This window comes from Stenella coeruleoalba (genome assembly GCF_951394435.1).
Source record: "Stenella coeruleoalba genome assembly, chromosome: 10".
Taxonomy (NCBI): Eukaryota; Metazoa; Chordata; class Mammalia; order Artiodactyla; family Delphinidae; genus Stenella; species Stenella coeruleoalba.
The window spans coordinates 32,448,156-32,473,909 of record NC_137156.1 but is presented as its reverse complement, the minus strand read 5'-3'; the positions used below and the strand labels follow the sequence as shown (position 1 = coordinate 32,473,909).

At 38.1% G+C, this 25,754-nt stretch overlaps 1 protein-coding gene across 1 annotated transcript in view; it reads left to right on the top strand.

The window, feature by feature from the left end:
• The window catches only part of CDC5L (cell division cycle 5 like), a 47,551-nt gene that overhangs the window by 9,921 nt on the left and 11,876 nt on the right, over window positions 1-25,754 (top strand). Inside the window, exons 6-14 of the mRNA XM_079935714.1 lie at window positions 2,491-2,709; window positions 4,481-4,625; window positions 5,734-5,922; window positions 9,091-9,239; window positions 11,198-11,360; window positions 13,385-13,549; window positions 14,783-14,863; window positions 15,988-16,230; window positions 18,841-19,038. Coding sequence (XP_079791840.1) covers window positions 2,491-2,709; window positions 4,481-4,625; window positions 5,734-5,922; window positions 9,091-9,239; window positions 11,198-11,360; window positions 13,385-13,549; window positions 14,783-14,863; window positions 15,988-16,230; window positions 18,841-19,038 — 1,552 coding nt within the window. The remainder of the gene's footprint in view (window positions 1-2,490; window positions 2,710-4,480; window positions 4,626-5,733; window positions 5,923-9,090; window positions 9,240-11,197; window positions 11,361-13,384; window positions 13,550-14,782; window positions 14,864-15,987; window positions 16,231-18,840; window positions 19,039-25,754) is intronic.

Genomic DNA, 25,754 nt, shown 5'->3' with positions numbered 1-25,754 from the left:
CTGAGGTCAGTGTTTGGCAGTTGTTCTCATCCCAGGAGGGCTTCTCCCACTTTTTGAAAGAGATTCTCTCTGGCAAACTAGTGGGCCTGCAGTTTAGCTGCATCTCCAAAGAATCTGTCGGTTTCTTCACAGTTGCCTTTCACCGAGACTTCCACTGTTTTTGAGAGTGCCCTGAGGCCTGAACGTCTCCATTTCCTTTTGCAAATGAAGTCAGTTTCTTTGGGGAGAGTTTGGAATTCTCTGTTCTATCCAGGGGCACTGATGTACTTCTCGTTGAGTGACACACCCACTTTAGGAGCTGAGTGTTCAGTGTTGGGGGTGGGGGTAGGCAGCAGCCCCAGGTCCCCTAACCCTGACCCTAACCCTGACCCTAACCCTGACCCTCATCCCACAGGCCCAGGTTGGGCTCCAGTATTCTCAGTAGCACTGTGCCCAAGGTAGAGACCCTGGGCAGAAGAAGGAAGCCCCTCCTCAGTCACTCTTGTCTGAACTTAGCCTCTGCAGTGGCTTCCTGGAGGCAGGATGAGAAATGCTGCTGTCCTGCCCCTACTGGAATGAAAGCCAGGGAGCTGGAGGGGAGAGAGAGCCCTGTGTTCTTGGCTGCACCAAGTGTGGAGTGGAGTTTCTGTCTCCCTGAGCTGGGACGGGGGAAGAGAAGAGGGAGTGGGTCTTGATTTGAATACTGCAGGCTCTCACTTTTCTTATCGAATTTTTGTAGATTTTCTTGAATAAACGTTTCTTCATTTGCTGTATCTCCTTTATTTAGGATCCCTTCCAGAGACTTAACTTTTTTTTTTAAATAATTTTTGTCAGTTTTGCTGGGGAGTGGGTTTGTGAAATTGCTCCTATATACTGTTTTATAATTTGATTTTTCCCCTCTTTAATATTCTGAATAGCTTTTCTAATCATTGAATCATTAACGTTATAGCATCTTGGGAAAGTACAAAGGAAAAAGTAAAAAATGAAATTCCAGCCTCCTATGATTATCACTGTTACTGTTCGGGTGAACATCCTTCACATCTCCCCATGCACGTATTCACTGATAGATATGCATATAATTTTACATGTTGCTCCATAACATGTAAACTTTGTAACATTGTTTTAAACAGCAGTGTGTCTTGAGCATCTATCCATGTCAGAGTAGATTTACAGATTTCTTTCTATTTATCTATCTATCTATAGATTTCTTTCTATTTATCTATCTATATCTATTTATTTATTTATTATTTTTGGCTGCTTTGGGTCTTTGTTGCTGCACGTGGGCTTTCTCTAGTTGCGGCGAGCGGGGGCTACTCTTCGTTGCGGTGCGCGGGCTTCTCATTGCAGTGGCTTTTCTTGTTGCAGAGCACGGACTCTAGGCGTGCGGGCTTCAGTAGTTGTGGTACGTGGGCTCAGTAGTTGTGGCTCGTGGGCTCTAGAGCACAGGCTCAGTAGTTGTGGTACATGGGCTTAGTTGCTCCGCGGCATGTGGGATCTTCCCAGGCCAGGGCTCGAACCCGTGTCCCCTGCATTGGCAGGCGGATTCTTAACCACTGTGCCACAAGGTAAGGCCCTACAGATTTCTTAAAGGTTATTTAGATGGCCATATAATATCTTATCTTATAGCTGTGTTATAAATTATTTTAACTGATTTGTTATTGTTGGATGTTTAGGTTGTGTCTGTTTATCTGCTTTTCTGAACAGTGCTTGGTAACCAGTCTTGTAGCTAAGGCCTTGTACATGTCCCTATTTATTTCCTTAGGCTAAGACTGAAGAGTGAAATTGCTGGGTTAAAAATGTAAAAAAGTTAGGGGTATTAATGTGTATTTCCAAATTCTCTTTGGGGAAAGCTATACCACTGTACTTTCTCATTACCATTGTGAGAGACTGTCCACTGTTTGCACCCTTGCCATTAAAACAAAGCAAAAATTGAAGGCTGTTGATTGATATGTAGAAATGGTACTTGATTTAATTTGTGATTCTTTAATTATTAAAGTACACTCTGTCATTTTAGCTATTTGCATTTTTTTCCCTTAGTGAACTGTTTATTTCCTTTTTTTCTTCCTTTCCCTTGGGTACATTTTTTAAAAACTTGATTAGATTCTTTATATCTAACCATTCCTAATACTAAGTGCAAAATTTTTTCCTATTATTTGCCTTTTAATATTGTTTTATGATTAAAAAATGGTGCTACAGGGATATAAATTTTAAAATTCAAAGCTGTTGATTGTTTTTTTCACCCTTTATTTAATTTATATTAAGTGAGTATATTCCCATCCAGAGATTGGATACATATTTACTTATAGTTCCTTCTGGCTTTTCTCTTTGCTCTAGTGTATGTGTGTACCTTTAAATCAAAACTGGAATTGATTTTGGTGAACGGTGTGAGGTGAGGATTTAAATAAGTATTTCTTCCCCAAGTGACCGGGTAGTTTTCTTAACTCTGATGGATGATCCATCCTTTCCCAATGGTGTATGATTTTGAAGGTGATTTGTGTTCTCTTTCTTCAGGCGTCTTGCTGCCCTCCAAAAGAGAAGAGAACTTCGAGCAGCTGGCATAGAAATTCAGAAGAAAAGAAAAAAGAAGAGAGGAGTTGATTATAACGCTGAAATCCCATTTGAAAAAAAGCCTGCTCTTGGTTTCTATGATACTTCTGAGGAAAACTACCAGGCTCTTGATGCCGATTTCAGAAAGTTAAGACAACAGGATCTTGATGGGGAGCTGAGATCGTAAGTTGCCTTTCTGTTTTTATAAATGGAAAAGTATAGTAGTAATTTTATGGAGGGCCAAGTATTATCCTGGTCAGAGCCAGATATTTCTCAGTTAGCACAATGTGGTTTACATAATGCTTTTACTTATTTAATGGATTCAGCTTTCTGAGAAAACCAATGACCCTGGCTGTAATGCTTTTAGCACAGAACACTGTTCGAAGCTCTCGAAATGTCAGCGCTTGGCTCTTAGTGAACTGTCTACTCAGAATCACAGTCTTAACATTTACGAAATGTACCTTTGGGAAGAGGTTAGTTATTTTACTAATGGCCTGAAGGAGTCTGTCAAAATCCGATCTGCTGCTTCTTAGTTTTTTTTCTAGTGAAAATTTTATCTTGTTTTTCTGGGTTTTTTTTGCCTGTGCCATGAGACTTTGTGGAATCTTAGTTCCCTGACTAGAGATCACACCTGGGCCCTGGCGGTGAAAGTGGTGAGTTCTAACCACCGGACTGCCAGGGAGTTCCCTCTTGTTTTTCATAAAATGAAATTAAAAGGAAAAACATTACCAATGCATTTTTAAGTCTTTTCACTTAATGGCGATTAGTAGGTATATTTTTAAAATGTCTTAGAATACAGAGGATTTTGTTTATTTCTAGGGATTTTTAGAGTTTTTAAATTGTTATATCTGAATGTTGTGGGGAGAACCTTTTAGGATTGTCAGAGATTTTTAGTACTCCCCCAATGGCTTTCCATTTCTGTTGACATGAATTGTTAGTAAACAACAGATGTCAGTCACTGTGAAACAGGATTTTCTTGGATGTACTCCATTGTATTTATTTTTCAAATTAGGACCTTGCTTTAGGTAGCCTCTACAAATAAAGAGATTGAAGAAAAAATAGTCATTTGGAAGGAGTAGACTAGATGGAAGAAGAGGATGACATGCAGAGGGGGAGAAGGCATTCCTGGTCCTTTAAAAGATGGCCTTGAGCCTGGCTTTAGACCTTAACAACTTTTTGGTGTCATTTGTCAGGACTTAGGTATCCTTTAAAAAAATTAATGAATTAAAAAAAATCATAGCAAACAATTGAAGAATAGTTTTAAAGGAAAACTTTTAAAACTCACGTTTTAATTCTGTTCCCTTCATTTAATTGTTTCCGTTTTTGTATACTTCATCATTTTCCTATGTGCACACACATATTTTTACATGAACATAGTCACAATATAGGAGTAGTTTTATGTTTTTCTTTTCATGTTATATGTAACATTTTGCTTATCATAGTCTTTATAGCTACATAGGTGTTTATTTTATTTATTTATTTTTTGTGGTACGCGGGCCTCTCACTGTTGTGGCCTCTCCCATTGCGGAGCACAGGCTCCGGACGCACAGGCTCAGCGGCCATGGCTCACGGGCCCGGCCGCTCTGTGGCATGTGGGATCCCCCTGGACCGGGGCACGAACCCGTGTCCCCTGCGTCGGCAGGCGGACTCCCAACCACTGCGCCACCAGGGAAGCCCTATAGTTACATAGTTTTAATATTTAGTGCTTAAATTACTTAGTATATCTTATTTTCTTAGTAATTCTATTGATATTCTAAGTCTGCATTCCTCTTGAGTATAGTGGGTAGGTAATGGTGTAGGGAACAACTTAATGTATATTGTTTTGTCTTTTTTGTCATAATTTTATTAGGAATGGGATTATTTCGTTCAGAGCATATGACTATTTATATGGCGTTTAATGTTGCTGCCTATATGTAACTTTAAAAAATCTGTTCTCCACCTTGACCCATGACAGTGAAAAAGAAGGACGAGATAGAAAAAAAGACAAGCAGCATTTGAAAAGGAAAAAAGAATCTGATTTACCGTCAGCAATTCTTCAAACTAGTGGTGTTTCTGAATTCACTAAAAAGAGAAGCAAACTAGTACTACCTGCCCCTCAGGTAATCTGATAAAAGCAGGTTTTTCATTGTATGAACTCATATGCTTACCATTTATCCAGCTAATGTTTGCAGGCCTATGTGCCAGGCTTTTGCTGGGTGCTTGGTACCTTTAAGAAATATCAGGCCTTGAACTGCTCATATGATGGTTTAGTAAGTAATTGTCAGCTCTTAGCAATTTTTCAGTAGGCTAGGGCTCCAGACCTCTTTTTCGTAGCTGATAAAGGTGGTATTTGGCCTTGTGGACTTCAGGCCACTTTCTTTTAGGGAATGTTTTGTTGTGTCACACCTCCTTCTCTTTTTGAGACAGTAGCTGTGAAAATCAACATGGGAGTTGTGGAGAAGAGAAAATTCATTCAGCTCATCATAGGCTCTGTTCCTTTGAATTATAGTTGGTCAGAAACATGGGGATTTTGAATAAGCTCTTGTTTTGTTTTGACGAGTACAGCTTTGTAGAATTGGACAGTTAAATGGAGCAGAGGGATGGATTTAGGAGGCTTGAACAGCTTCTTTCTGCAGATGAGTGCCCTGGCTGCATCAGTACAAAATCCTTGGGCATAAACATAAAATAATTTTGTTAGATGCTGTTATTCATAGTAGTTATAGTTCTTAAACTGAGATTTTGCCTGTAATTTATTTTTAGTTCTTAGGGTATTTAGTTTGGTAAAATTACAAGGATAACACCTTTTGATTTTCTTAGGGATCTGGTGGCTTTGTGGACTCTGTGTGATATTTTAATTGGTTTTTAGTGCCCACCCTCCCCCTAATTGATAAATGGCTTTGTATAAACACTATTATTTTATGTTCTTGATTTATAAATATTTTGGTTTGAAAGAATTTCAGTATGGAAATACTGAAAAGGAATTTCCGTATTTGCAGCTTGATTCTATGTCACATATGGAATTCTGCCCCCCTCCCCCCCATTAAATAGGGAAGACTTTTAAAAACTTTATTATGGAAATTTTCAAACCCACAAAAAGTAAAGAGAGTGCTACAACGAGCCCCTGTGTACTCATCACACAGCTTCAGCAATTCATCTTCTGGAATGTGGAAGTTTTAAGCTGTGTTATTCTTGGTTAAAATATTGCTACTGTGATAACTGTGTCTTTAGATTTCAGATGCAGAACTCCAGGAAGTTGTAAAAGTAGGCCAAGCAAGTGAAATTGCACGTCAAACTGCTGAGGAATCTGGCATAACAAACTCGGCTTCCAGTACTCTCTTGTCTGAGTACAATGTCACCAACAACAGCATCGCTTTGAGAACACCACGAACACCAGCTTCCCAGGACAGAATTCTGCAGGTAGGCTGCCATATGGTAGAGTGAGCCTTTCACTTTGTTTATTATCCTTAAAAGTATTATAAAGGATTTGTGTGTTTTAGGGTTTTGTGTGTTTTAGGGTAAGCAGTTTGAAACAGTCCTGAATGCATAGCTGCTAGAGATTTCTGTAGTAGGGAAGCTAAATCCTGTCAATAAAGCATAGCATTTAAAAATTTCACATTGCCTAGCAGTCCTGGAAAAAAAATCAAACACGTGTAGTCAGTAATTTTTAAAACTTCCTTGTGATTCTGTACTTAGCTTGGCATAGACTGCCTTCAGTACTATTTCCCTCTCTCTCCGTAGCACATAGGGTGTACAGCTGTGTGTGTTCTATTTTTTTTTTTTTTTTTTTTTTTTTTGCGGTACGCGGGCCTCTCACTACGGTGGCCTCTCCCGTTGCGGAGCACAGGCTCTGGACGTGCAGGCTCAGTGGCCATGGCTCACGGGCCTAGCCGCTCCGCGGCATGTGGGATCTTCCCGGACTAGGGCACGAACCCGTGTCCCCTGCATCAGCAGGCGGACCTCAACCACTGCGCCACCAGGGAAGCCCTGTGTGTTCTTTAGGGTGTCTGCATGCCAGAGAATAGACAAACCTAACGGAATACTACTGAGTCTTTTAGCATTCTTACATCTCAATTTTCTGATAGTCAAATATAATTTGACTACTGATTCAGGAGTCAAGTAGTCCTGCAAGACTTTGTAAGAAAAACAGTGCCCCTCATTGCTTGCTCTCTAGAGGTACCAGTGATAGCTCTTTGTTTTTACCACCTTACTACTAAGACACTTGTTACATTTTGGTTTTTCTTCAGTTTTAGGCATTTTTCCACCAAGGATTTGAACATCTGGCTCTCTCACACCTTCTGCCTCTACTGTGCATACACATGCTTTCCATTTTCCCATCTTCCATTATAGTTAATCATAATTTTGGCCAGCTCCATATTTATGGTTTACCTTATGACTACGTAAACTGCATTCATTCACTACGTAAACTGTGGGTCAAACTGCACTTGACCCACAAAATGCCTTATAATTACTCTACTGTACAGTATTGTGTTTTTCTTTGAATTAATACTTGTTTTATTTAGTCGCTAAATTTTCTGATTACTTAGCACAAATTCAGTTCTGGACTTTATACTAACTGTAAATCTCCTGTAATCTGGTCACATTTTAGGTATTCTTACCTTTTTCAACACTTGAAGTCGTTCCCAGAACTTCTGAATTTTCTAGTCTGGACTGATTACTCTTTAGATCTTGTTACAGCTTGTTCTCTTGCTTTCCCTTCACTGTCACCCTAGAAAGTCCCTTGTGTCTCCTCTTTCTTGGCTCCCATGTCTCTGGCTTTTTTGGTTGACTCCCTTGTTGGTGAAGTGTATCTGTCAGTGGCTTTCTGAGGAAGGTTTCATGGGAGATGGAATTTTTAAGACCTTGAATATCTGTAAATAACTGTCCTACCCTCTTATCTGATTGATAGTACAACAGGGTATAGAATTCCAGATTGAAAGAGTTTTTGTTCACAGTTTTGAAGGCAGTGCTCCAGTGTCTTCTGGCTTTCATTGTTGCTATTGATACGTCCTGTGCCATTCAGGTTGTTAATAGGAAACCTGGTTTTTTCTTTCTCTGGAAGCTTATATGATCTTCTCTTTTTCACATGCGTGTTTCTTGATGTGGGTCTATTTTTAACCACTGTGCTAGGTACTTGGTGGGTCTTTTAATTCTATAGACTCATGGCCTTCAATTCTGGGAAGTTATTTTGAAAATTAAAAAATTTCGTCCCTTTCATTAATTTATTTTGCTACTTATTACTCTCTGGTTTTCTGTCTTAATTGACTTTGATTTGATTGCTAGGAGATTTTCTGAATTTTATCTTTTTTTAAAATTTCTACTGTCATATTTTTAATTTCTAAGAGCGCTTTTTTAAATGTGTTCAATTTTTAAATGTCTCATTTAATTAATATCTTTTTATTCCTCTGAGGCTATTAATGATGGTTTTCTTTTGTTTTTACAAGTTTTCTTTTTCCTGCACAGTCTTTTTTTTTTTTTTTGCGGTATGCGGGCCTCTCACTATCACAGCCTCTCTTGTGGAGCACAGGCTCCAGACGTGCAGGCTCAGCAGCTGTGGCTCACGGGCCCAGTTGCTCCGCGGCATGTGGGATCCTCGCAGACCAGGGCTCGATCCCGTGTCCCCTGCACTGGCAGGCAGACTCTCAACCACTGCACCACCAGGGAAGCCCTTCAAATATCTTTCGATCTTGTTCTTTGCCTATATCTAGGGAATAAGGGTAGGGCAATTAAAAGCTGACTAGACACTCCTTGGGTGTGGGTAGGACCCCTTGACTCCAGACTTTCCTGTGGGCTGAACTGGCTGGGATGTTTTATTGGGGAGATTTCTTTTTAAATTATTTTTCTTTTAAAATGTATTTATTTATTTATTGAAGTATAGCTGACTTACAATATTGAATAGGTTTCAGGTGTACAACATAGTGATTTGATATTTTTATAGATTATACTCCATATAAAGTTTCTGTAAAATATTGGCTCTATTCCCTGTGTTATACATTACATCCCTATAACTTATTTATTAGGGAATTCTTATTTATTTATTTATTTATTTGTTGCATTGGTCTTCGTTGCTGCGCGCGGGCTTTCTCTAGTTGCAGCAAGTGGGGGGCTACTCTTCATGGTGGTGCACGGGCTTCTCATTGCGGTGGCTTCTCTTGTTGTGGAGCATGGGCTCTAGGTGCGCGGGCTTCAGTAGTTGTGGCACATGGGCTCAGTAGTTGTGGCTCGCGGGCTCTAGGGCACAGGCTCAGTAGTTGTGGCGCATGGGCTTAGTTGCTCTGCGGCATGTGGGATCTTCCCGGGCCAGGGCTCGAACCCGTATCCCCTGCATTGGCAGGCAGATTCTTAACCACTGCACTACCAGGGAAGCCCTATTCCAGAACTTCTGGCATGCTAATGTTAGGTCGACAGAAGGAATGGAAGTATTGAACTCTGCCACAGCTCAGTATTCATTTTCTCTCTTGGTTTTCATTGAGAAAAATGTATAAGAATTCTGCCTGTTTCAAGATTTGTGTAGTAGGACAAGAAGAGAGGAATTTGCTCTCCTGTCTAAACTGTTAAAACATGCCTCTTTACCTTCTTGTTAATCAGGAAGCCCAAAACCTCATGGCTCTGACCAACGTGGACACCCCATTAAAAGGTGGACTTAACACCCCTTTGCACGAGAGCGACTTCTCAGGTGTGACTCCACAGCGGCAGGTTGTACAGACTCCAAACACAGTTCTTTCTACCCCATTCAGGTATTGTAAATAAATAACTGTTTTCTGTTTTAGAAAAACTTGTATCTGAGGACTTGGACAACATGTTTGCTTTAGAAATGCTGGCAGAGAATGGAAATAAGTGTTTAACTTGCTTTTTAATTTCTCCTCATAGTAGCAAATAACATTATAGTATCCAGGAAATAGTCAAATACCAAATGGAGCTTCTTTTTTTTTTTCAGGGTTTCTGGTGCTATCACCTCGTTTCTCAATACTTTTAATCTGATTTAAAAGAGCAGATCAATCCATTGTTAATGATGATTTGGTGAATTTTATAAAAATTCTAAGCCTTTTTATGTATGTATTACTGTTGCTTTTCCCCCAACATTTTATTATGAAAATTTCTAACATTCAGAGAGGTTGAAAGAATGGTAAAGCAAGCATCCATATACTCACCACCCAGTTCTCCAGTTAATATTTTACAGTGTTTGCTTTAATCACATATCCGTCCATCAATCTATCTTATTTTTAATAATTTCCAAGTTGCAGGTATTAGTCCATTTCACCGTAAACGCTTCCTAGTTGTGTATGTCATTAACTAGAGTTCAGAATTCAGTATTTGTTTATACTTCTTTTGTTTTAAGCTACTGTTTTTAAAGAAGAATTTTTAAGATACAAACATTATAGAAGCAATTTGTATTAAAATGGAATTTGAGCTTTTAAGGTTAGAAATATTTAGGGTTTACTTTTAATTTTCAAATATGTCCTCCTACTGGTTGTTAAGTATATGAAGACTGTTATAGTTGCACATGACAGCAGGATCAAGAAACATTGGCCCCTAAAACCTTATATAATATTTAATTGCAAGGCTTGCAAGAGAACCTAATCCCTCTTTTCCCCGTGGGTGTCTCATTTCTCAACTAGATTGTAAGCTCATTGAGGGCAGGGACCATGTGTTATATGGTAACACCTCACCTCACCTCTGGGAACAACTCTCTGGCAGCACCACCTGTCTGGAACACAGCCAAGATACAGGAAGTAATCAACCAAAAAAATAAAAAAGGCTTTGAACATTTAAACTATAAGGTGCAAAGTCTATGGCTTTTATTCCTAAGAGAGTTTCTTAGACCTAACTCAGAGCTATTCATATTTAGATGTGATTCTAAAAGCCTGGTGTTTGGTTTCCAAACTGTAGAGGGAGGAAGTACTTCAGGTATGCACATCTATGATGATGATGATGATGTGATAGCCAACAGCTACAGGCAGGGAGGAGACAAATGATAAGTTGAAGATACTGAACTCAAAAGGAGTCATTAGGGATCTTGAGTGTGGTGGCCAACCTCTCTGCCCACTGTGTGTTCTCAGCCACCCTGATGTGTCAAGAAAAGGTTGTGGGACTTCCCTGGTGGCACAGTGGTTAAGAATCCGCCTGCCAGTGCAGGGGACATGGATTCGATCCCTGGTCCAGGAAGATCCCACAAGCCGCAGAGCAACTAAGCCCGTGCGCCACAACTACTGAGCCAGCGCTCTAGAGCCCACGAGCCACAACTACTGAGCCCACGTGCCAGAACTACTGAAGCCTGCATGCCTAGAGCCCGTGCTCTACAACAGGAGAAGCCACCACAACTAGAGGAAGCTCGCACACAGCAACGAAGACCCAATGCAACCAAAAATAAATAAATAAAAATAAATAAATTTATTTAAAAAAAGGTTGAAAAATGTTTGGTGGACCTAGTTATTAATAAGGTAAGAAAATATCAGATGTAATGACTTTATTTGAAGTCATTAAAATAAATATACTGTGTGTAAATACTGAGTTAGCTGAACCAAAGCTTTATTTTAACCTAGAGGTCTAACTAAAAACCAGGTAGGGAGATGGAATTTCTGGAATCTTTATTTCTTTTCTGTTTTCCTTGTAAAATAATTTATGTGAAAAACATTTGAAAGCATGATCCAAATAAAATTGGCACTTTCATTAATTGGAATTTCTGTCTTTATAGAACTCCTTCTCATGGATCTGAAGGGCTGACTCCCCGGAGTGGGACAACTCCCAAACCAGTTATTAACTCTACCCCGGGTAGAACGCCTCTTCGAGACAAGTTAAACATTAATCCTGAGGATGGAATGGCAGACTACAGTGATCCCTCTTATGTGAAGCAGATGGTACATGTCAATTCCCTTTTAGTATTCTTTAAAAAAAGTTTTAAAAAAAATATCTCATGGGTACCAAATTAAAATTTTTCCCCTTGTCAGTGCATATCGCATATACCTTATGATTCTGTACACCTGCGGACACCAGAACAGCAACATGATTTGTAGGGTTTGAGAAGGGAAATCTTACGGTCTTATTGCTTACTTTTTCTTATTCTTAATATATTTTTCAGAAATGATTATGCTGATAGTAATGCTCCTTATATCTTTTGTGATTTTTAATTTTCATCATTTACTAATTAATACTTTACCTTCTTGAATGGTACATTTAATTTTTTTTCCTAGTTCTGTAAAATGTTTTGAGTTTCGAATGCCTCATAAATTAGATTTTGAACGTTGATTCCTCTGTTTTCATTACACTTTTAGGACAGTCTAGATCTCAAAGCCACGTTAATTTGATGTTTGTTGCTAACCTTAGTGAAGTTTTCTTTTGTATGTTTTGCAAGGTGATGTAGAAAGCTAATTCTACAAGTTATAGTTTTGTTTCTGCTCGTTATTGCTTTCATTACGTCACTGTTAAGCCTTCTTATTTATGCCACAGAAGATCATTGTGAGATTTTTAAAAAAAATGAGTTCCAATGATGGTCTGCTTCTGGTTTACAAATTAATTCTACCTTCATGTATAGATTTGGTTAGTTGAGAATTTTTTTTAGTGCCCAAATTGATATCAGGTAATGCCAACTCTGAGTGGCTACATAAGAATTAAACAAATGAAGAATCTAACGTGTGCAAAGCACGGATCTGGACACTTCAGGGAATCTAAAGTTGAGTAAAGATGTCCTTTGTCTTCAAGAAGTTTATGCTCTGGAGAGATTGGCAGTACTAAACCAAGTCCAAAAATAATTGTAATATATGAATAAAATAAGCCCTTTGAGGAAAACCAACATGCTTTGGCTGGCCAGAGAAATAATCACATTTGTTGGGTGGGTACTAGGAAAACCTTCATTGAGGAGGTATGCTCAGAGGAGGGTTGGGGGCTGTCCCAGATGGAGGCCGTTAACATGAGTGAACCTGGAGCATGTTTGCGTCATAGCAGCTCATCTGGTCCTTCCACCTAGCATACGTGTATGGAGCAGTGGGGAATGAGAGAAGTGAGCTGAGAATGGACTGGGGAAAACTTGGGTACCAGGCACTTTCTCTTGGGAAGTATGAACTGTTTTCTTTGGCTTTCATATTATCTAGTATTTGCATGGAAAAGAAACACACACACAAATTCAGGCATCTTTTCAGGTTAGGTTTTATTAGTCCAAGGACAAATTTACCTTTGAACTTGTTCTTTTCATTTGCTGTTAAATTTCAGAAATCCTTAAATGGAAATCCTAAAGGACTTTTTTTTTTTTTTGCTCCTTCAGAGATAATTCTCAAACCTTCTGTTAGATTAGCCCAGAGTAAATTTGTTGACCACAAATCAAAGTTTATGAGCCGTCCTTTTTTTTGTTTTAAAGGTTTCATTTTTTTTCCCATAAATTTATTTATTTAATTAATTTATCTTGGTTGCGTTGGGTCTTCGTTACTGCACGCGGGCCTTTCTCTAGTTGCGGTTAGCAGGGGCTACTCTTCGTTGTGGTGCACAGGCTTCTCATTGCAGTGGCTTCTCGTTGCAGAGCCCAGGCTCTAGGCGCACGGGTTTCAGTTGCTGTGGCTTGTGGGCTCTGGAGCGCAGGCTCAGTAGTTGTGGCACACGGGCTTAGTTGCTCTGTGGCATGTGGGATCTTCCCAGACCAGGGCTCGAACCCGTGCCCCCTGCATTGGCAGGCGGATTCTTAACCACTGCGGCACCAGGGAAGCCCTATGGTTGGTCTTAAGGTAGGGAAGAAATGGAGATAGAAATTAAACGAAATCTTGTTTCAACTCTGAAGTTAGGGGTCATTTTTCTAGAATTAAAATTAAGCTAATTACTTTTTAGAAACTCTTACACAATATTAGTTGCATATTTTAATGTGTATGAATTGAGAAGGACCAATTTTTTTCTACAGGAAAGAGAATCTCGTGAACACCTCCGTTTAGGGTTGTTGGGCCTTCCTGCCCCCAAGAATGACTTTGAAATTGTTCTACCAGAAAATGCCGAGAAGGAACTGGAGGACCGTGAAATAGATGATACTTACATTGAAGATGCTGCTGATGTGGATGCACGGAAGCAGGTGGGTGATGACTGTTACATGTCTCAAGATCTCTACTTAAAAGTTTTTTCAGTATTAAAAAAAAATTACACTGCAGAAAATTACTTACATCATTAATAATATTTGCTCACATAGTTCATAATATACTTAGAATATCTTGATAGGTATTCTTAAAATGTATAATTATATGGATAGCCATTTAAATATCCTCTGTCAAATTCATTATGCTTCTTTAAAATACATATAAGTAGTCTTTTAGACATTGCTTTCACACTAGCCAAGAAAAGATGTTATTATCAGTCTTAAAAACTAGTACATCTTGGATTGGTTGAGTAAATGGTTTTTCATCAGTGTAAACTAATGAAAAATGTGGCTTTGGCTATGTAGCCTGGGTCAGAATAAAATTAGTAACACCTTGTACTAATATATCTTCTAGTTAATTACTTTCTCATTTGTGCGTAACAATCAGGTGATGTAAGTAGGATAGGTGTCAGCTTCGTTTTAGAAATGAGGAAACAGGCTCAGGTGAATTAAGTTAACTTTCTCAGGTCTTGTGGCTGGAAACTGGTGAAACTTGAACTAAAACTGAGATCATGTGACCCACTTCAGACATTCTTGCTGCAGTCCATTTCAGGATGGTTTTAGAAATTGAATAATTTCCCGGGGTTGGAGTGAGAATGGCATCAATGGAAATCGTTTTAGAGGGAAACCACGTGAATGTGCTTTTTGGTGGGGAATAGATGATAATACTTTATGTGTTTAGTTCTCTTAGCTATTTTGAGTTACATTTACTCTCAGAACTGGTTTGAAGTTCTAATGTGTTAACCCACATTATTCATAATTTAAGAATCAGGAAACAACACATTCATTGGCTGGCTTTTTAAATTAAAAATCAGTAGCTTTTGAGGTGGAAGGGAAAGGTTGTGTTGCAGGAGGGATAATTGGAAGCATCCCCTCTACATTTAGGATTTGATTTAGACAAGAAAAGAATGATTATCTGATGGAGGGAGCCATGGAAATCTGGAGAATGCTCCTGGTAGACGTTGGAAGTTCTTAGTTTCTACTGTAATAGGAGAATGAATAGGCTGATTAATTTTAGTGGCCTTATATTGCCTTTCTACAAACTTAACACAGATTCCTACAGCTTTAGCTCTTGAACATAACATATTCTTATAGACTAAAGTGTTTTCAGCTTTACTGAAATGTGTCAAATACTGTATAGCTGCAAAAATGGTTTTTAAAATAATTTTTTAGGCCATACGAGATGCAGAGCGTGTAAAGGAAATGAAACGAATGCACAAAGCTGTCCAGAAAGATCTGCCAAGACCATCAGAAGTAAGTATTAGAATTTCTGGCTTAGGAAGTTTTAAGTTTCTTTTTATGTGATTGATGTTTTTTATATTATAAAATCTATAAAACGACATTTCATCTACTTTCTGGAATATAGTAAAGCAGTTCCCAGATCCAATCTTTGAAATGCTTCACTGGTACAAATACGAATTTTTAAAATAAATTGATTGATTGATTGATTGATTGCCTGCATTGGGTCTTCGCTGCTGCATGTGGGCTTTCTCTAGCTGCAGCTAGCGGGGGCTACTCTTCGTTGTGGTGTGCCGGCTTCTCATTGTGGTGGCTTCTCTTGTTGCGGAGCATGGGCTCTAGGTGCACGGGCTTCAGTAGTTGTGGCTTGCAGGCTCTAGAGCACAGGCTCAGGAGTTGTGCATGGGCTTAGTTGCTCTGTGGCCTGTGGGATTTCCCTGGACCAGGGCTCAAACCCGTGTTCCCTACATTGGCAGGCGGATTCTTAACCACTGAGCCACCAGGGAAGTCCCCAAATAAGAATTTTGAAGAAAAAAGGAAAATAATTTCTTTTGAAAATGTAAAACTGCTTTAGGCATACATCGGAGATATTGCAGGTTTGGTTCCAGGCCGCTGTAGTAAAGAGAATGTCATGCAATAAAGCGAGTCACACGAATTGTTTGGTTTCCTTGTGCATGTAAAAGTTATGTTTACACTAAACTGTAGTCTTTTAAGTGTGTAGTAGTAGTGTGTCTAAAAAAAAAGTACGTAACTTATAAAGTACTTGATAGCTAAAAAATGCTAATTATCATCTAAGTTTCTGAGTCTGAGTCGTAATCTTTTTCCAGTAGTAACATTAAAGATCACAGCTCACCATAACAAATAGAATAGTAATGAAAAAGTTTGAAATATTGCAAGAATTACCAAAATGTGACACAGACACAAAATGAGCAAATGCTGTTGGAAAAATGGTGCCAATAGACTTGCTCAACGCAGCGCTGCCACAGCCTTACAGTTTGTAAACACACTGCCTGCAAATCACAGTAAAGTGAAGCCCAGTCAGATAAGGTGTGCCTGTGTTTAATTCATGCTGGTAGAACTAATAACATTAGCATGTTGCAGCGACATGTTTAATAATTGTACTTGTTTTAAAATTTTAGGTAAACGAAACTATTCTAAGACCCTTAAATGTAGAACCACCTCTGACAGATTTACAGAAAAGTGAAGAACTAATCAAAAAAGAAATGATCACAATGCTTCATTATGACCTCCTGCATCACCCTTATGAACCATCTGGAAATAAAAAAGGAAAAACTATAGGATTTGGTACCAATAATGCAGAGCACATTGCCTATCTGGAACATAACACTTACGAAAAGTTTTCCAAAGAAGACCTGAAAAAGGTATCATTGAATATTTCTGTCTCAAGACTTAAGTATTTGTTAGATCCCATGTATCATGGACAGACATTAACATTTTCCCTTATTGATGTTCATAAGCAACTGAAATATATGGTTAAGAGATAAATATTCATATTAAGTGTTATGCAAAGGACATACCACCCCCCCACCCCTTCCTGTGTTCAGGGGCAGGCCTTTATCAGATGAACACTGGCTGTGATGGCACGGTGTTCTTGTCTCATGGGTGTATGCCTCATTGATAGTTGCTACAGTTGCTATTTTCTGTGTTTAACTCTGCTGTCTCTGAATAGGGTGGAATGCCTTTAATACTTAAACCTCACTTATTTAGAATACTATGAAGAAACAAGAATATATTAAAAATATTTACAGATTCAATCTTTCACCTATTCACAGAAAGGAAATATTCACTGAATTCATTCCCCTGACATGATTTCCCCCTACCCTTTTGGATAAGGAAATAAAGAAATGTTTTCTTGTCTAAAGTCTGTCCTGCCTCTTCCTCCATATGCATTTTATTCTTTCTGCTTTGACAGAGCAAACAGCTGTGATTTTGACTAGAAATCTGTACAGTGGCATAAGATAATAGAGTTAGTTTCCTGGTTGGAAGCAGAGTGGTCATTAGCTTAAAAGTCTTTTTTCTTTAGTCTTTCGCCCTGAGGGGCAGAGATGGACTCATCCATTAGAATGGGCTAACTTGGGAGAAAACCGGTAAGGTTCCTTTGTCTGTCTTCTCTCCTGCACTTTCCCTCTCTCCTCTCTTTTTCTTACTTTCTCTTTTTCTTATTGCATACGTGATACATGTTTATTATAGGACTTTTAAAAAGAAGATAGAGAAAGGAAGGAGGGTTTAGATTTGTGTTTGTTTGCCCCTGGTTCACGAGTAATTTTGACTTGCTGCCTTTCAGTAAGTACCATGGAAGCTGTCCTCTGTTGAGCCGCCTGCACTTTGGCAGGCACGTTCAGTCACTGAACCGGGTGAGAATTAGACAATGAACTTGATGCTTGAACAGTTTCCTCTTTTTAGAGTGAAAATATGAGGGGAAGATGGAATTTAGGAAATAAATTTTCCTAAATTTATTGTACATATGGAAACCTGAAATAAAGATCACGTTGTTGCTAATAGAGATTCTATAAGGGACAGATTCTAATAAATATTTTGATAATAATGTAAGTAGTGCTTTGGAATTATTTGAAACGATTACACAGTAGTTTAAATATCCTCCCATATTTTATTTATCTATCTACAGTCCTCTTTGTTCCAAAGAATTTGAAGCAGCTATTTACTTAGCAGATTCTTTAGGGATGGTTTAAGTAGAACTTAGCTGTACTCTCTCCTAGTTATTATAAGAGGTGAATTTGTAAATTTTTACTGTGTACAGTTTCAGAGTGAAATACCATTTCTCTGATGGTACAGTGCCCGATTTTCATTAAGTGTGTTAAAATTGGTTTGTTTCCATTATTTCCCCTAAGAGGTATTGTTTAAAAGTATCCATTCTTTATCTTCTAGAGACTTGATTTTCCATTTTTTTGTTTACATTTTTTCATATGCTGGTTATTTATCTTGACTTTATGTATTTTGGCCTGTGTTTATTTTCTGATGTTCCTGGAGTGATTGAAAGCTTTCTATAAAGCACAAAAAGTAATTGTCAGTTTTTCATGAGCCATGAAGCAAAGGGCTGGAAAAAGTTCATGTGGTATGTTCATGGAGTCTGTGTGTCTGGTGTTGGGCTGGCTCTTTGTGTATACTGTGTCACTTAATTCTCATAACAAACATGTTAGGTACTATCTCCACTCTACAGATGAGAAATGGGCTCACAGAAGTTCAGCAAGTTCAGATAGCGACTTAAATGCTAAATCTGTGATTGGAGCCCAGGCTTGTCCAACTCCATCCCCATTCTGTCATCTTAAACCATATCTTTTCTACTGAACAGAAGCTGGTCTGTGATCCATCATTATTTGATTTGTGCCTCCAGTCTTATTCTCTGACAATGGCAGGGGCATTCTTTCAGATGAGAAAAAAGGCAGGTGTCAAAAAAACGCCTACTTCCGCTTCACCATACTGGGAAGTCCAGAGTATAGCGGGGGATGGTAGAGAGGGAGGAGCACCCGCACGCGTTGGTGCCCAAGCATTGGCTTGGGTGTGACCTTGCCTTGTCCGCTTACTAGTGTTGTATTTCTGAACAAGTGGTTTAACCTCGCTAAGCCTTAGTTTCATCAGCTTTGAAGTGAGGTTAACGTTGACTGCTTTGTAAGGGTGGTGTGCTGTTTGGAGATAAAGTAGGTAAAACTTTTCAGTTCAGTTCCTGGCACATAGTAGGTATCTGAGAAATGGTAGCTGCTATTATAATGAGTGAAGGCAAAGGACGTTTACATTATCAGGGATGATACAGGGATGCTTGGCTTTTCAGATCAACCTGCATTGACTTCTAGGCTTCTTAATTAATTTTGCTTAGGTATTATAACCCCCTTCCAAAACAAACAGTTAACCAGAGCTCATTGTCTTTGCCCAGAGGAGTAAAAACTAGTCTTTTATTTCTGTTGATGGCAGGTATCTCTAGTACTCAAGCTTATTGTTATTATTATTGTGAACAGGCCCAGGATGTTCTGGTACAGGAGATGGAAGTGGTAAAACAAGGTATGAGCCACGGAGAACTCTCAAGTGAAGCTTATAACCAGGTGTGGGAAGAATGCTACAGTCAAGTTTTATATCTTCCTGGGCAGAGCCGCTACACACGGGCCAACCTAGCTAGCAAAAAGGACAGAATTGAGTCACTGGAAAAGAGGCTTGAGGTTGGTATCCTTTTAAAATTCTAATTTAAATGTACTTTGATTGAAATAATGAACCAGATAATACCACTGGAGACAACTTCAGAAAAATAGATCTAAGGTAATTGTTTTCGAATTTCTTGAGGAAAAACTACACTGAAGTGTTTGATCTTCCTTGGCCTTCTTCATTGGGTTTTCAGAGCTGCTGGCCTTTGTGATGAAGAGTGCCCTCCAAGTTGACCACAGGTCAATCAGAACCTTTTAGATGTGGGGGCAAAGAGCCAAGAAGTGAACACTGGTCACTCAGAAGAGTGCAGAGCAGTGCTACAAGAGCAATGCAGTTTTCTCTAGGGGGGCTCTCAGTGTACCAGGGAGCTTTCTTTCTGTAGCCAGAAGGGCACACTTACGGAACTTTGGTACCTTTCTGCTCATCCTCGGATTCCTGTCAGTTTGTTACAGAGAGAGCACTGAGCTGGATTATCCAGACAATGGCTTCTGTGATTTTTTTCATGTCTATGAAAATGTTGAAACATACTAGATGGGAGTTTCATGGCATGTGGTTTCTTAATATAGTCTGCATGTTTTGAATTCCAGAATCTGTGTATGCATTTTGCCAATGGTATGTAAATTGTGGTTCACAGACCGCTAGGCTGCCTTGTGAATTCTTAATTGTGGTCTTCAGGGATGTTTCTGAGGCCAGGATATCTTGGGATGGGAAGGAGAAAGGGGTGCTTCAGGCAATCAAAGTGGCCTCAGATTCCGCTTATGTGATTACCAGTTTCTCTGCAGAAAGTAGATTTGGAAATATTTTTATTTGGGGTTAAAATAAAAAAATAGTAAAATCACTTAGGGGTGTTTGGGGCTGTGTGGGGCCAGGGAAATGAACTGGAAAAAGCGATATCCTGTTAAAATTAACATTTTTGATTTTACCTTTAAGGTCACATGTATAGACACTAATGGTAATGACTGTGCACATCTTTTATCATTTAGTGGGAAATCAGACTTTCTGAAGTAATTCTCATCTTGGGTGAAATTTTAGCAATCCAGTGCTGCTGGTTACTCTAGCTGTGTTATTAACTTCCAGCAGGGTGTGCTGTTGCTCTGTGTTTTAATTCACAGGGAAACTAAAAAAGAACATCAGTGGTTAAATTTAAGTTGTATTTTCTGTTATGTAGGCTTCATTTCTTATAAGTGGTAGTTAGCAGTGTAATTCTGATCTAAGGTCAGCATCATAATTGATTGGAAAGCTATTTGGAAAGCTTCCTGTAACACTTATACATAAATACTTAGGTCTCTCACTTAGTTTGAAAATCTCATTTGAGGTGGGTAAACTCTTTCTTCCTCAAGTGGTAAGGACATTTTGTGCTGTTTAAAATATAAAAAAAAGTTTTTCCCTAAATCTCATTTACTTTGTTGAGGCCCTAACTTTCATGACAGCAAATAAATGTGTCACAAAGTGAGTGGTGCCATAAAGTACAGTAATTTTTATTTCTGTGTTGAATTGGTCTTGTGAGTTTTGAAGGGAAAAATACAGAGAGAACCACTGCTGTTCTTTTGGAGATTTATTTGGGTCGTTTATGAGCAACCATTAAAAACATGTGGTTCTCTTTGTTCAGTTCAGTACCAGGAACTGAAATCTTCTGTTGAACTATTTTTGCTGAAGGATTGGTGATTTTGGAAGAATATTCATAAAACAGTCTGAAGTAATTTTTCTTTTCTTGACTCCTGGATAACTTGCTTTAATGTTTACCCAACTAGTTACTTTTAAAGAACATGTAATCAAATCCTTTAATTTAGTAAACTATGCTTATTTCAAATGAAAGTTCATTAAGTCTTTAAAAAGAAGAAAAGAGACTCAAAAACCCAAATAAACAAATCCCCCATTTTATTTGTATTCATTCCCTAATTCAGAACTAGGTTTGTCTTAGCTTATTTTAGTTTTTGAAGACACAATTCTCCTGGTTTGAAATACATAAATATTTTATTTCAATTGTGGTAATTCTTTCATCATTTCAGTTGATTGCTAAATTATAAACATTATTCAAAGTTTGTTGTGGGGAAGGAACTCCAGTTGTATTATATAAACTAAAGGCTGTACTTAAATTATCCTTCCACTCTTAGGTTCAGGGAGATATGCCTTGCTGTGCAAGCACAGTACACCATGGCTGCCAGTGTGTTTGAGTTTTGCTGCCATGAACTCTGGAACAGTGAATCTAAATTATGGCCCTATCGCAGCATATCAAGCAAGATGAAATCCAGCTTTGTCGTGGTTGGTGTCTCCTAAATGGATTTAAAAAATACGCCCCGAGGTTTATATTGTAGCTAGTCTTCGAGCCATTACTCCTGATTAATATTTGAAACTTAGAACTTAACCGAAAATCCTTAAGATACTCATTTAAAACTAGTAGAACCATCTCAGATTTTATGTAGAATGTTGTGGGTGGTACAAGGAGTCTGTTAAATAAATAGAATCAGTGTAGTTGCAGGTCAGAAGTAAGTGGGAAAGACTTCTGAATTGTAACCAAGTCCATGTATTTTATTCTGCTTAGGAGGTAGAATTAATTTCAGGACCTTACCAGACATTTGTGTGTAAAATAAGGCAGCAGTTGCAAACAGAAATGACACCTAATATCAGAAAAGGAAAAGTTATAAAAACATAGCATGTTGAGGCCATTTAAATATGGCGGCAAAAAGCCCTGTTATTTGAATAGCTTTGAGGGTGTTATGGGTATATGGTAGGGGGGTAGAGTGATTGCTCTTTATAGTGATACCGCAGTTAATAAGAAAAGCTTAATTTCTGTTCAGTGTTATGATTTTAAAAAACAGAAAAAGAGGGATGGCTATAACTGTAGAAAAATTTTCATCAAGTGGTTAAAAGTAAAAAGCTTTAGTACTTTATTTAATCACACATTTAGTGAATGTTACTGAGCATCTACTCTGTGCCAGCCCCTGTGCTAGGCCCTGGGGATATAGCAGGGAACGAGGCAGATGAGCTCTGTGCTCTTGTGGACTTCACGTTAAGCGTTTTCCAGATAAATGGAGAAGAACCTCATTTTCCGATGCCAGATAAATGAGTCATTACTGTATTTGGGAAGTGCAAATAGAATTTGAAGTGTTCTAATTTGTTTCCACTTAAAGTGGAAATAGGAAATTGTCTGAAGACATAATTATTTTGAGTGAAATAATTTCCAGTAGGTGCAAAAGTGAAATGAGAAGTCTGAATTTAGGCCTGCCATTAAATTTAATAGTATTTGAAATAGTATCTAAACGGCTGTGTTGAGGAAGTTTGGCTGAAAAGTAGATTTTGTCATGTTAGCTGTAAAAATGGAAAGGCTTTCCTTAGAGGTGGAAACTAGGTCCAGAGGTAATACTTCTCCCTGTATTTTACTGGCACAGTCAATTTAGTCAAGAAATACTATGTAACGTTGACTTCTTGGAAATAAAGTAACTTAAAGAACACAGATAACACATTTAAAATCCTTCTCAGTGTATTTGTAGAACTCTTTTGGGGACCCCTGACTTTACTGAATGGTTATATTTCAGCAAAATTGGCTGCACAATGGCTCTCATTTTCTCAGTGATTTTCATTATAAAGTTAGATATTTTTACACAGGAAAAAAATTCCCTTAATACTTTAAAGAGTGAAAACTTAGGGTAAGGATTAAGTTGGTGGGCAGTTCGGGGTGGAGGGATTATATGTTGTATCTCAGCAGGTTTGCGCTTATGTTCCCTTGTGGGTGAGTGTATGTGTGTGGGGGGGTGGATGCTGTGGCAGGAGACAAGTCCCCAGTACTCTGGAACGCTCTCATCCTTAAGTTCTGCCCTCTGCCATGACCCTTAAAGGCATTAACAGATTTCTTGGTTGTTTCTAGCAAGAACTCTGGGAGCTGGACCAGAGATCTCCTGTGATACAACCATGTTGCTTTTGTTATGCCTCAACGTCGAGTTGAATTTGTTTCGTGCAGTTTTTGAGTTTCATTTCCTAACTTAGGCAAATGTAAAATGCTCTCGGCATTGCTTTATTGATACATTACTGTCCTTGGAGATGTGTTTAGTAAGGTTTTGCCTTATTGCTTAGCTTGCTTTTCAGGGATGCAGTCTGATGGTTGCTAACTGATAGATGCTGACAATAATCACTGAATTGGACCTGCATCTCATCAATACAGAGATGGTTCACTGCTAAAACTTAATGCTAGTGAACAGTATAGAGATTAAAGGAGAGTCGCTCGTGGTCTCTTGTTTGCAAACATTTCGGTGGCTGAACCACATCTTTACTGCTATAGGATCATATTGTGGAATGATGGACTAGGAAGTGGAGCTGCCATTAACTATATTTATTTTAGGTATCCTGAAACCTGTTTTTCTAGTGGTATAAGGTTATATTCTGGGTCCCCAAGCAAGAATTTCAGTAAGGGATGCTCTTAATGTTTCTGAACCTCAGTGTAACAGACTTTAACTGAAGACAGTATTGGAGACCCAAGGATAATGTGTTTACTTTGGAATTACTTAAGCTTAGTAACCTTAACAAACTTAGTGAGTTTGAAAGTAACAATTACACTTTTATAAGTCCCATACAGCCCCCTTTTGTAATGACCCGAGGAAACACTTATGGTTCCACTGATTCATCTCCTGGGGACCATCAGTTTTCCATTGGTCTCTGGCCAGTCTTTTTTAGACAGTTTCTCTTCTATGCATTTAAAAAATAACATTTGTAGGCTTTTTTTCTTTCTAAAAATAATAACTGTACTTTGTAGAGAATTTTAAATAAAAAAAATAAAGAGAAAAGCCTACCATTCAAATGTAATCACCTTAAACATCTTGCGGTATGTGTACGTATAAGATTAAATATGATAGAAAAAGATGAATATATGAACATCTACACATATCTGTGTGTGAGTGAAAGATGGAAGGCCTTTAAAACTAAATTGGGATCATTTAATAGTATAATATTGTAAGTATCATTCAAAAAAAGAATCACTTGCTCTCTTTTAAAGTCTGTTGCAAAGGATTAGCTTTGGTGAAATCTGTAAATAATTATTCTAGTTATATTCTGCCCAACTTCTTAAAGAGTTGTTAAATAACCTTTTTTGCCCATAAAAATTTCTGAGATGTTTGTTTTCCTATAGTTTTATAGCTTGTTATGGATAAAAGAATTAGGAATTAAAAAATATAAGCGGGGGAAATGCTTTTCTCCAGTGTCAAACAAAATTCTTACAAGTGGCCTACGTTCAGGTTAATGTCTAAATCAGGGAAGGAATGATGGACAGATTCATTAATTGAGATCTTGTTTATGTGTGTCTAGAATAATTTGTTTTTCAGTGAACTGTCTGGTGACATTAAGCCATTTAGCCCCACAGCTTGACTTTCTTCAGGCATGTTTGCATTTCAGGGGCTGAGGCAGGGAGGACATCTGGTTTATTAGCTGTGGTGTAGCCTAATGTGTTGGACTTTCAAGTGGGACACAACTGCATAGCTTCATCTCTTAGTGATTCTGTGGCCTAGAGCAAGTTACTTAACCTCTCTGGGTCTCAAATTTTCTTACCTGTAAAATTTGGGTGTGTAATAGTTTTTTAGTCTCATGGAAATGAGAGTTTGAGAGAATGTAAGATTAAATGAGATACTGTGTGCCTGGCAGTTGGCAAGTTTTAGTGAATAGGAGTTCTCTCCCATTTTTCTTAGGTTCATATCATTCTTAGTGTTAGCTAAATTAGATTAAATTGATATTTATCAAGTTATTCACCTTGAATAACAGGCTGGGTAAGTTTTCTGTTCTCTGAATTTTGATGAATGTCTGAAATATGAGACATGGGTCAATTTTAGGAGAGAGGTTTGAGTAATACTTAAAGGCTCAGATTTTGTTTAATATAAATGAATTTTACATAATTGTGCATTTTAACATTTCATATGTACATTTTGGTATGTTGAAGTAGTTGACATACTTATAAATTTTAATGTCTCCATTATGTTTCATTGTACTGATGTTTCATGGTTTGTGGTGTATGGTCTTAACAAAATAGTTATCCTTTAGAGTAGATATTGAATTTGAATTTTAAAAAACCTTTTATTATGGGAATTGTCAAATACACGCCAAAGTCGACTGGTGTAATGAGTCCTCACGTGTTATCACCCAGCTGTGACAGCCACTCTTATTTCATGTTATTCTCCCTCTCCCACTATTTGAAACAAATTCCAGACATCATATTGTAAAACAGAATTATGATGCATGAAATTCGTCACCTTGGTCCCCCTGCACATTTGTATTAGATCTATTCTCATTCATCCCCTCTTGAACTTTATGCTTTCATTTTGGATGTAGTCAGCTTTAATTATACCAAGTGTTGTCCTGCTTTAAAATCCTAGTAGTTATAGTGAACTTCATTTAAGATTATTGGAAATTTTGTGCTGATACATATTTAAGCACAAACTTCCATTATAATCATATTTGGGAGACTTGTCTGGTGACACGTGAACAGAGTATTTAATCCTAATTCCATTATTAACTTCGTTAGATGTTTTAAGAAGACTTTAAAGTATATCATCTCTAAGTGCAGTTAAGGATTTGAAAAAAATGATTTTGACAACTTTTGGTAAATCAGCTATAAATGCAGTGGTTTGAAAATCATTTTTTGGAAGAACTTTTGGTAAATCAGCTGTAAGAGGCAGTGCAAGCTCCTTAAGCCTGTTTTGTACAAAATAAGTTGTCCCGCAGGGCAGTTGCTAATGCTTAATTGTAGTTTTTA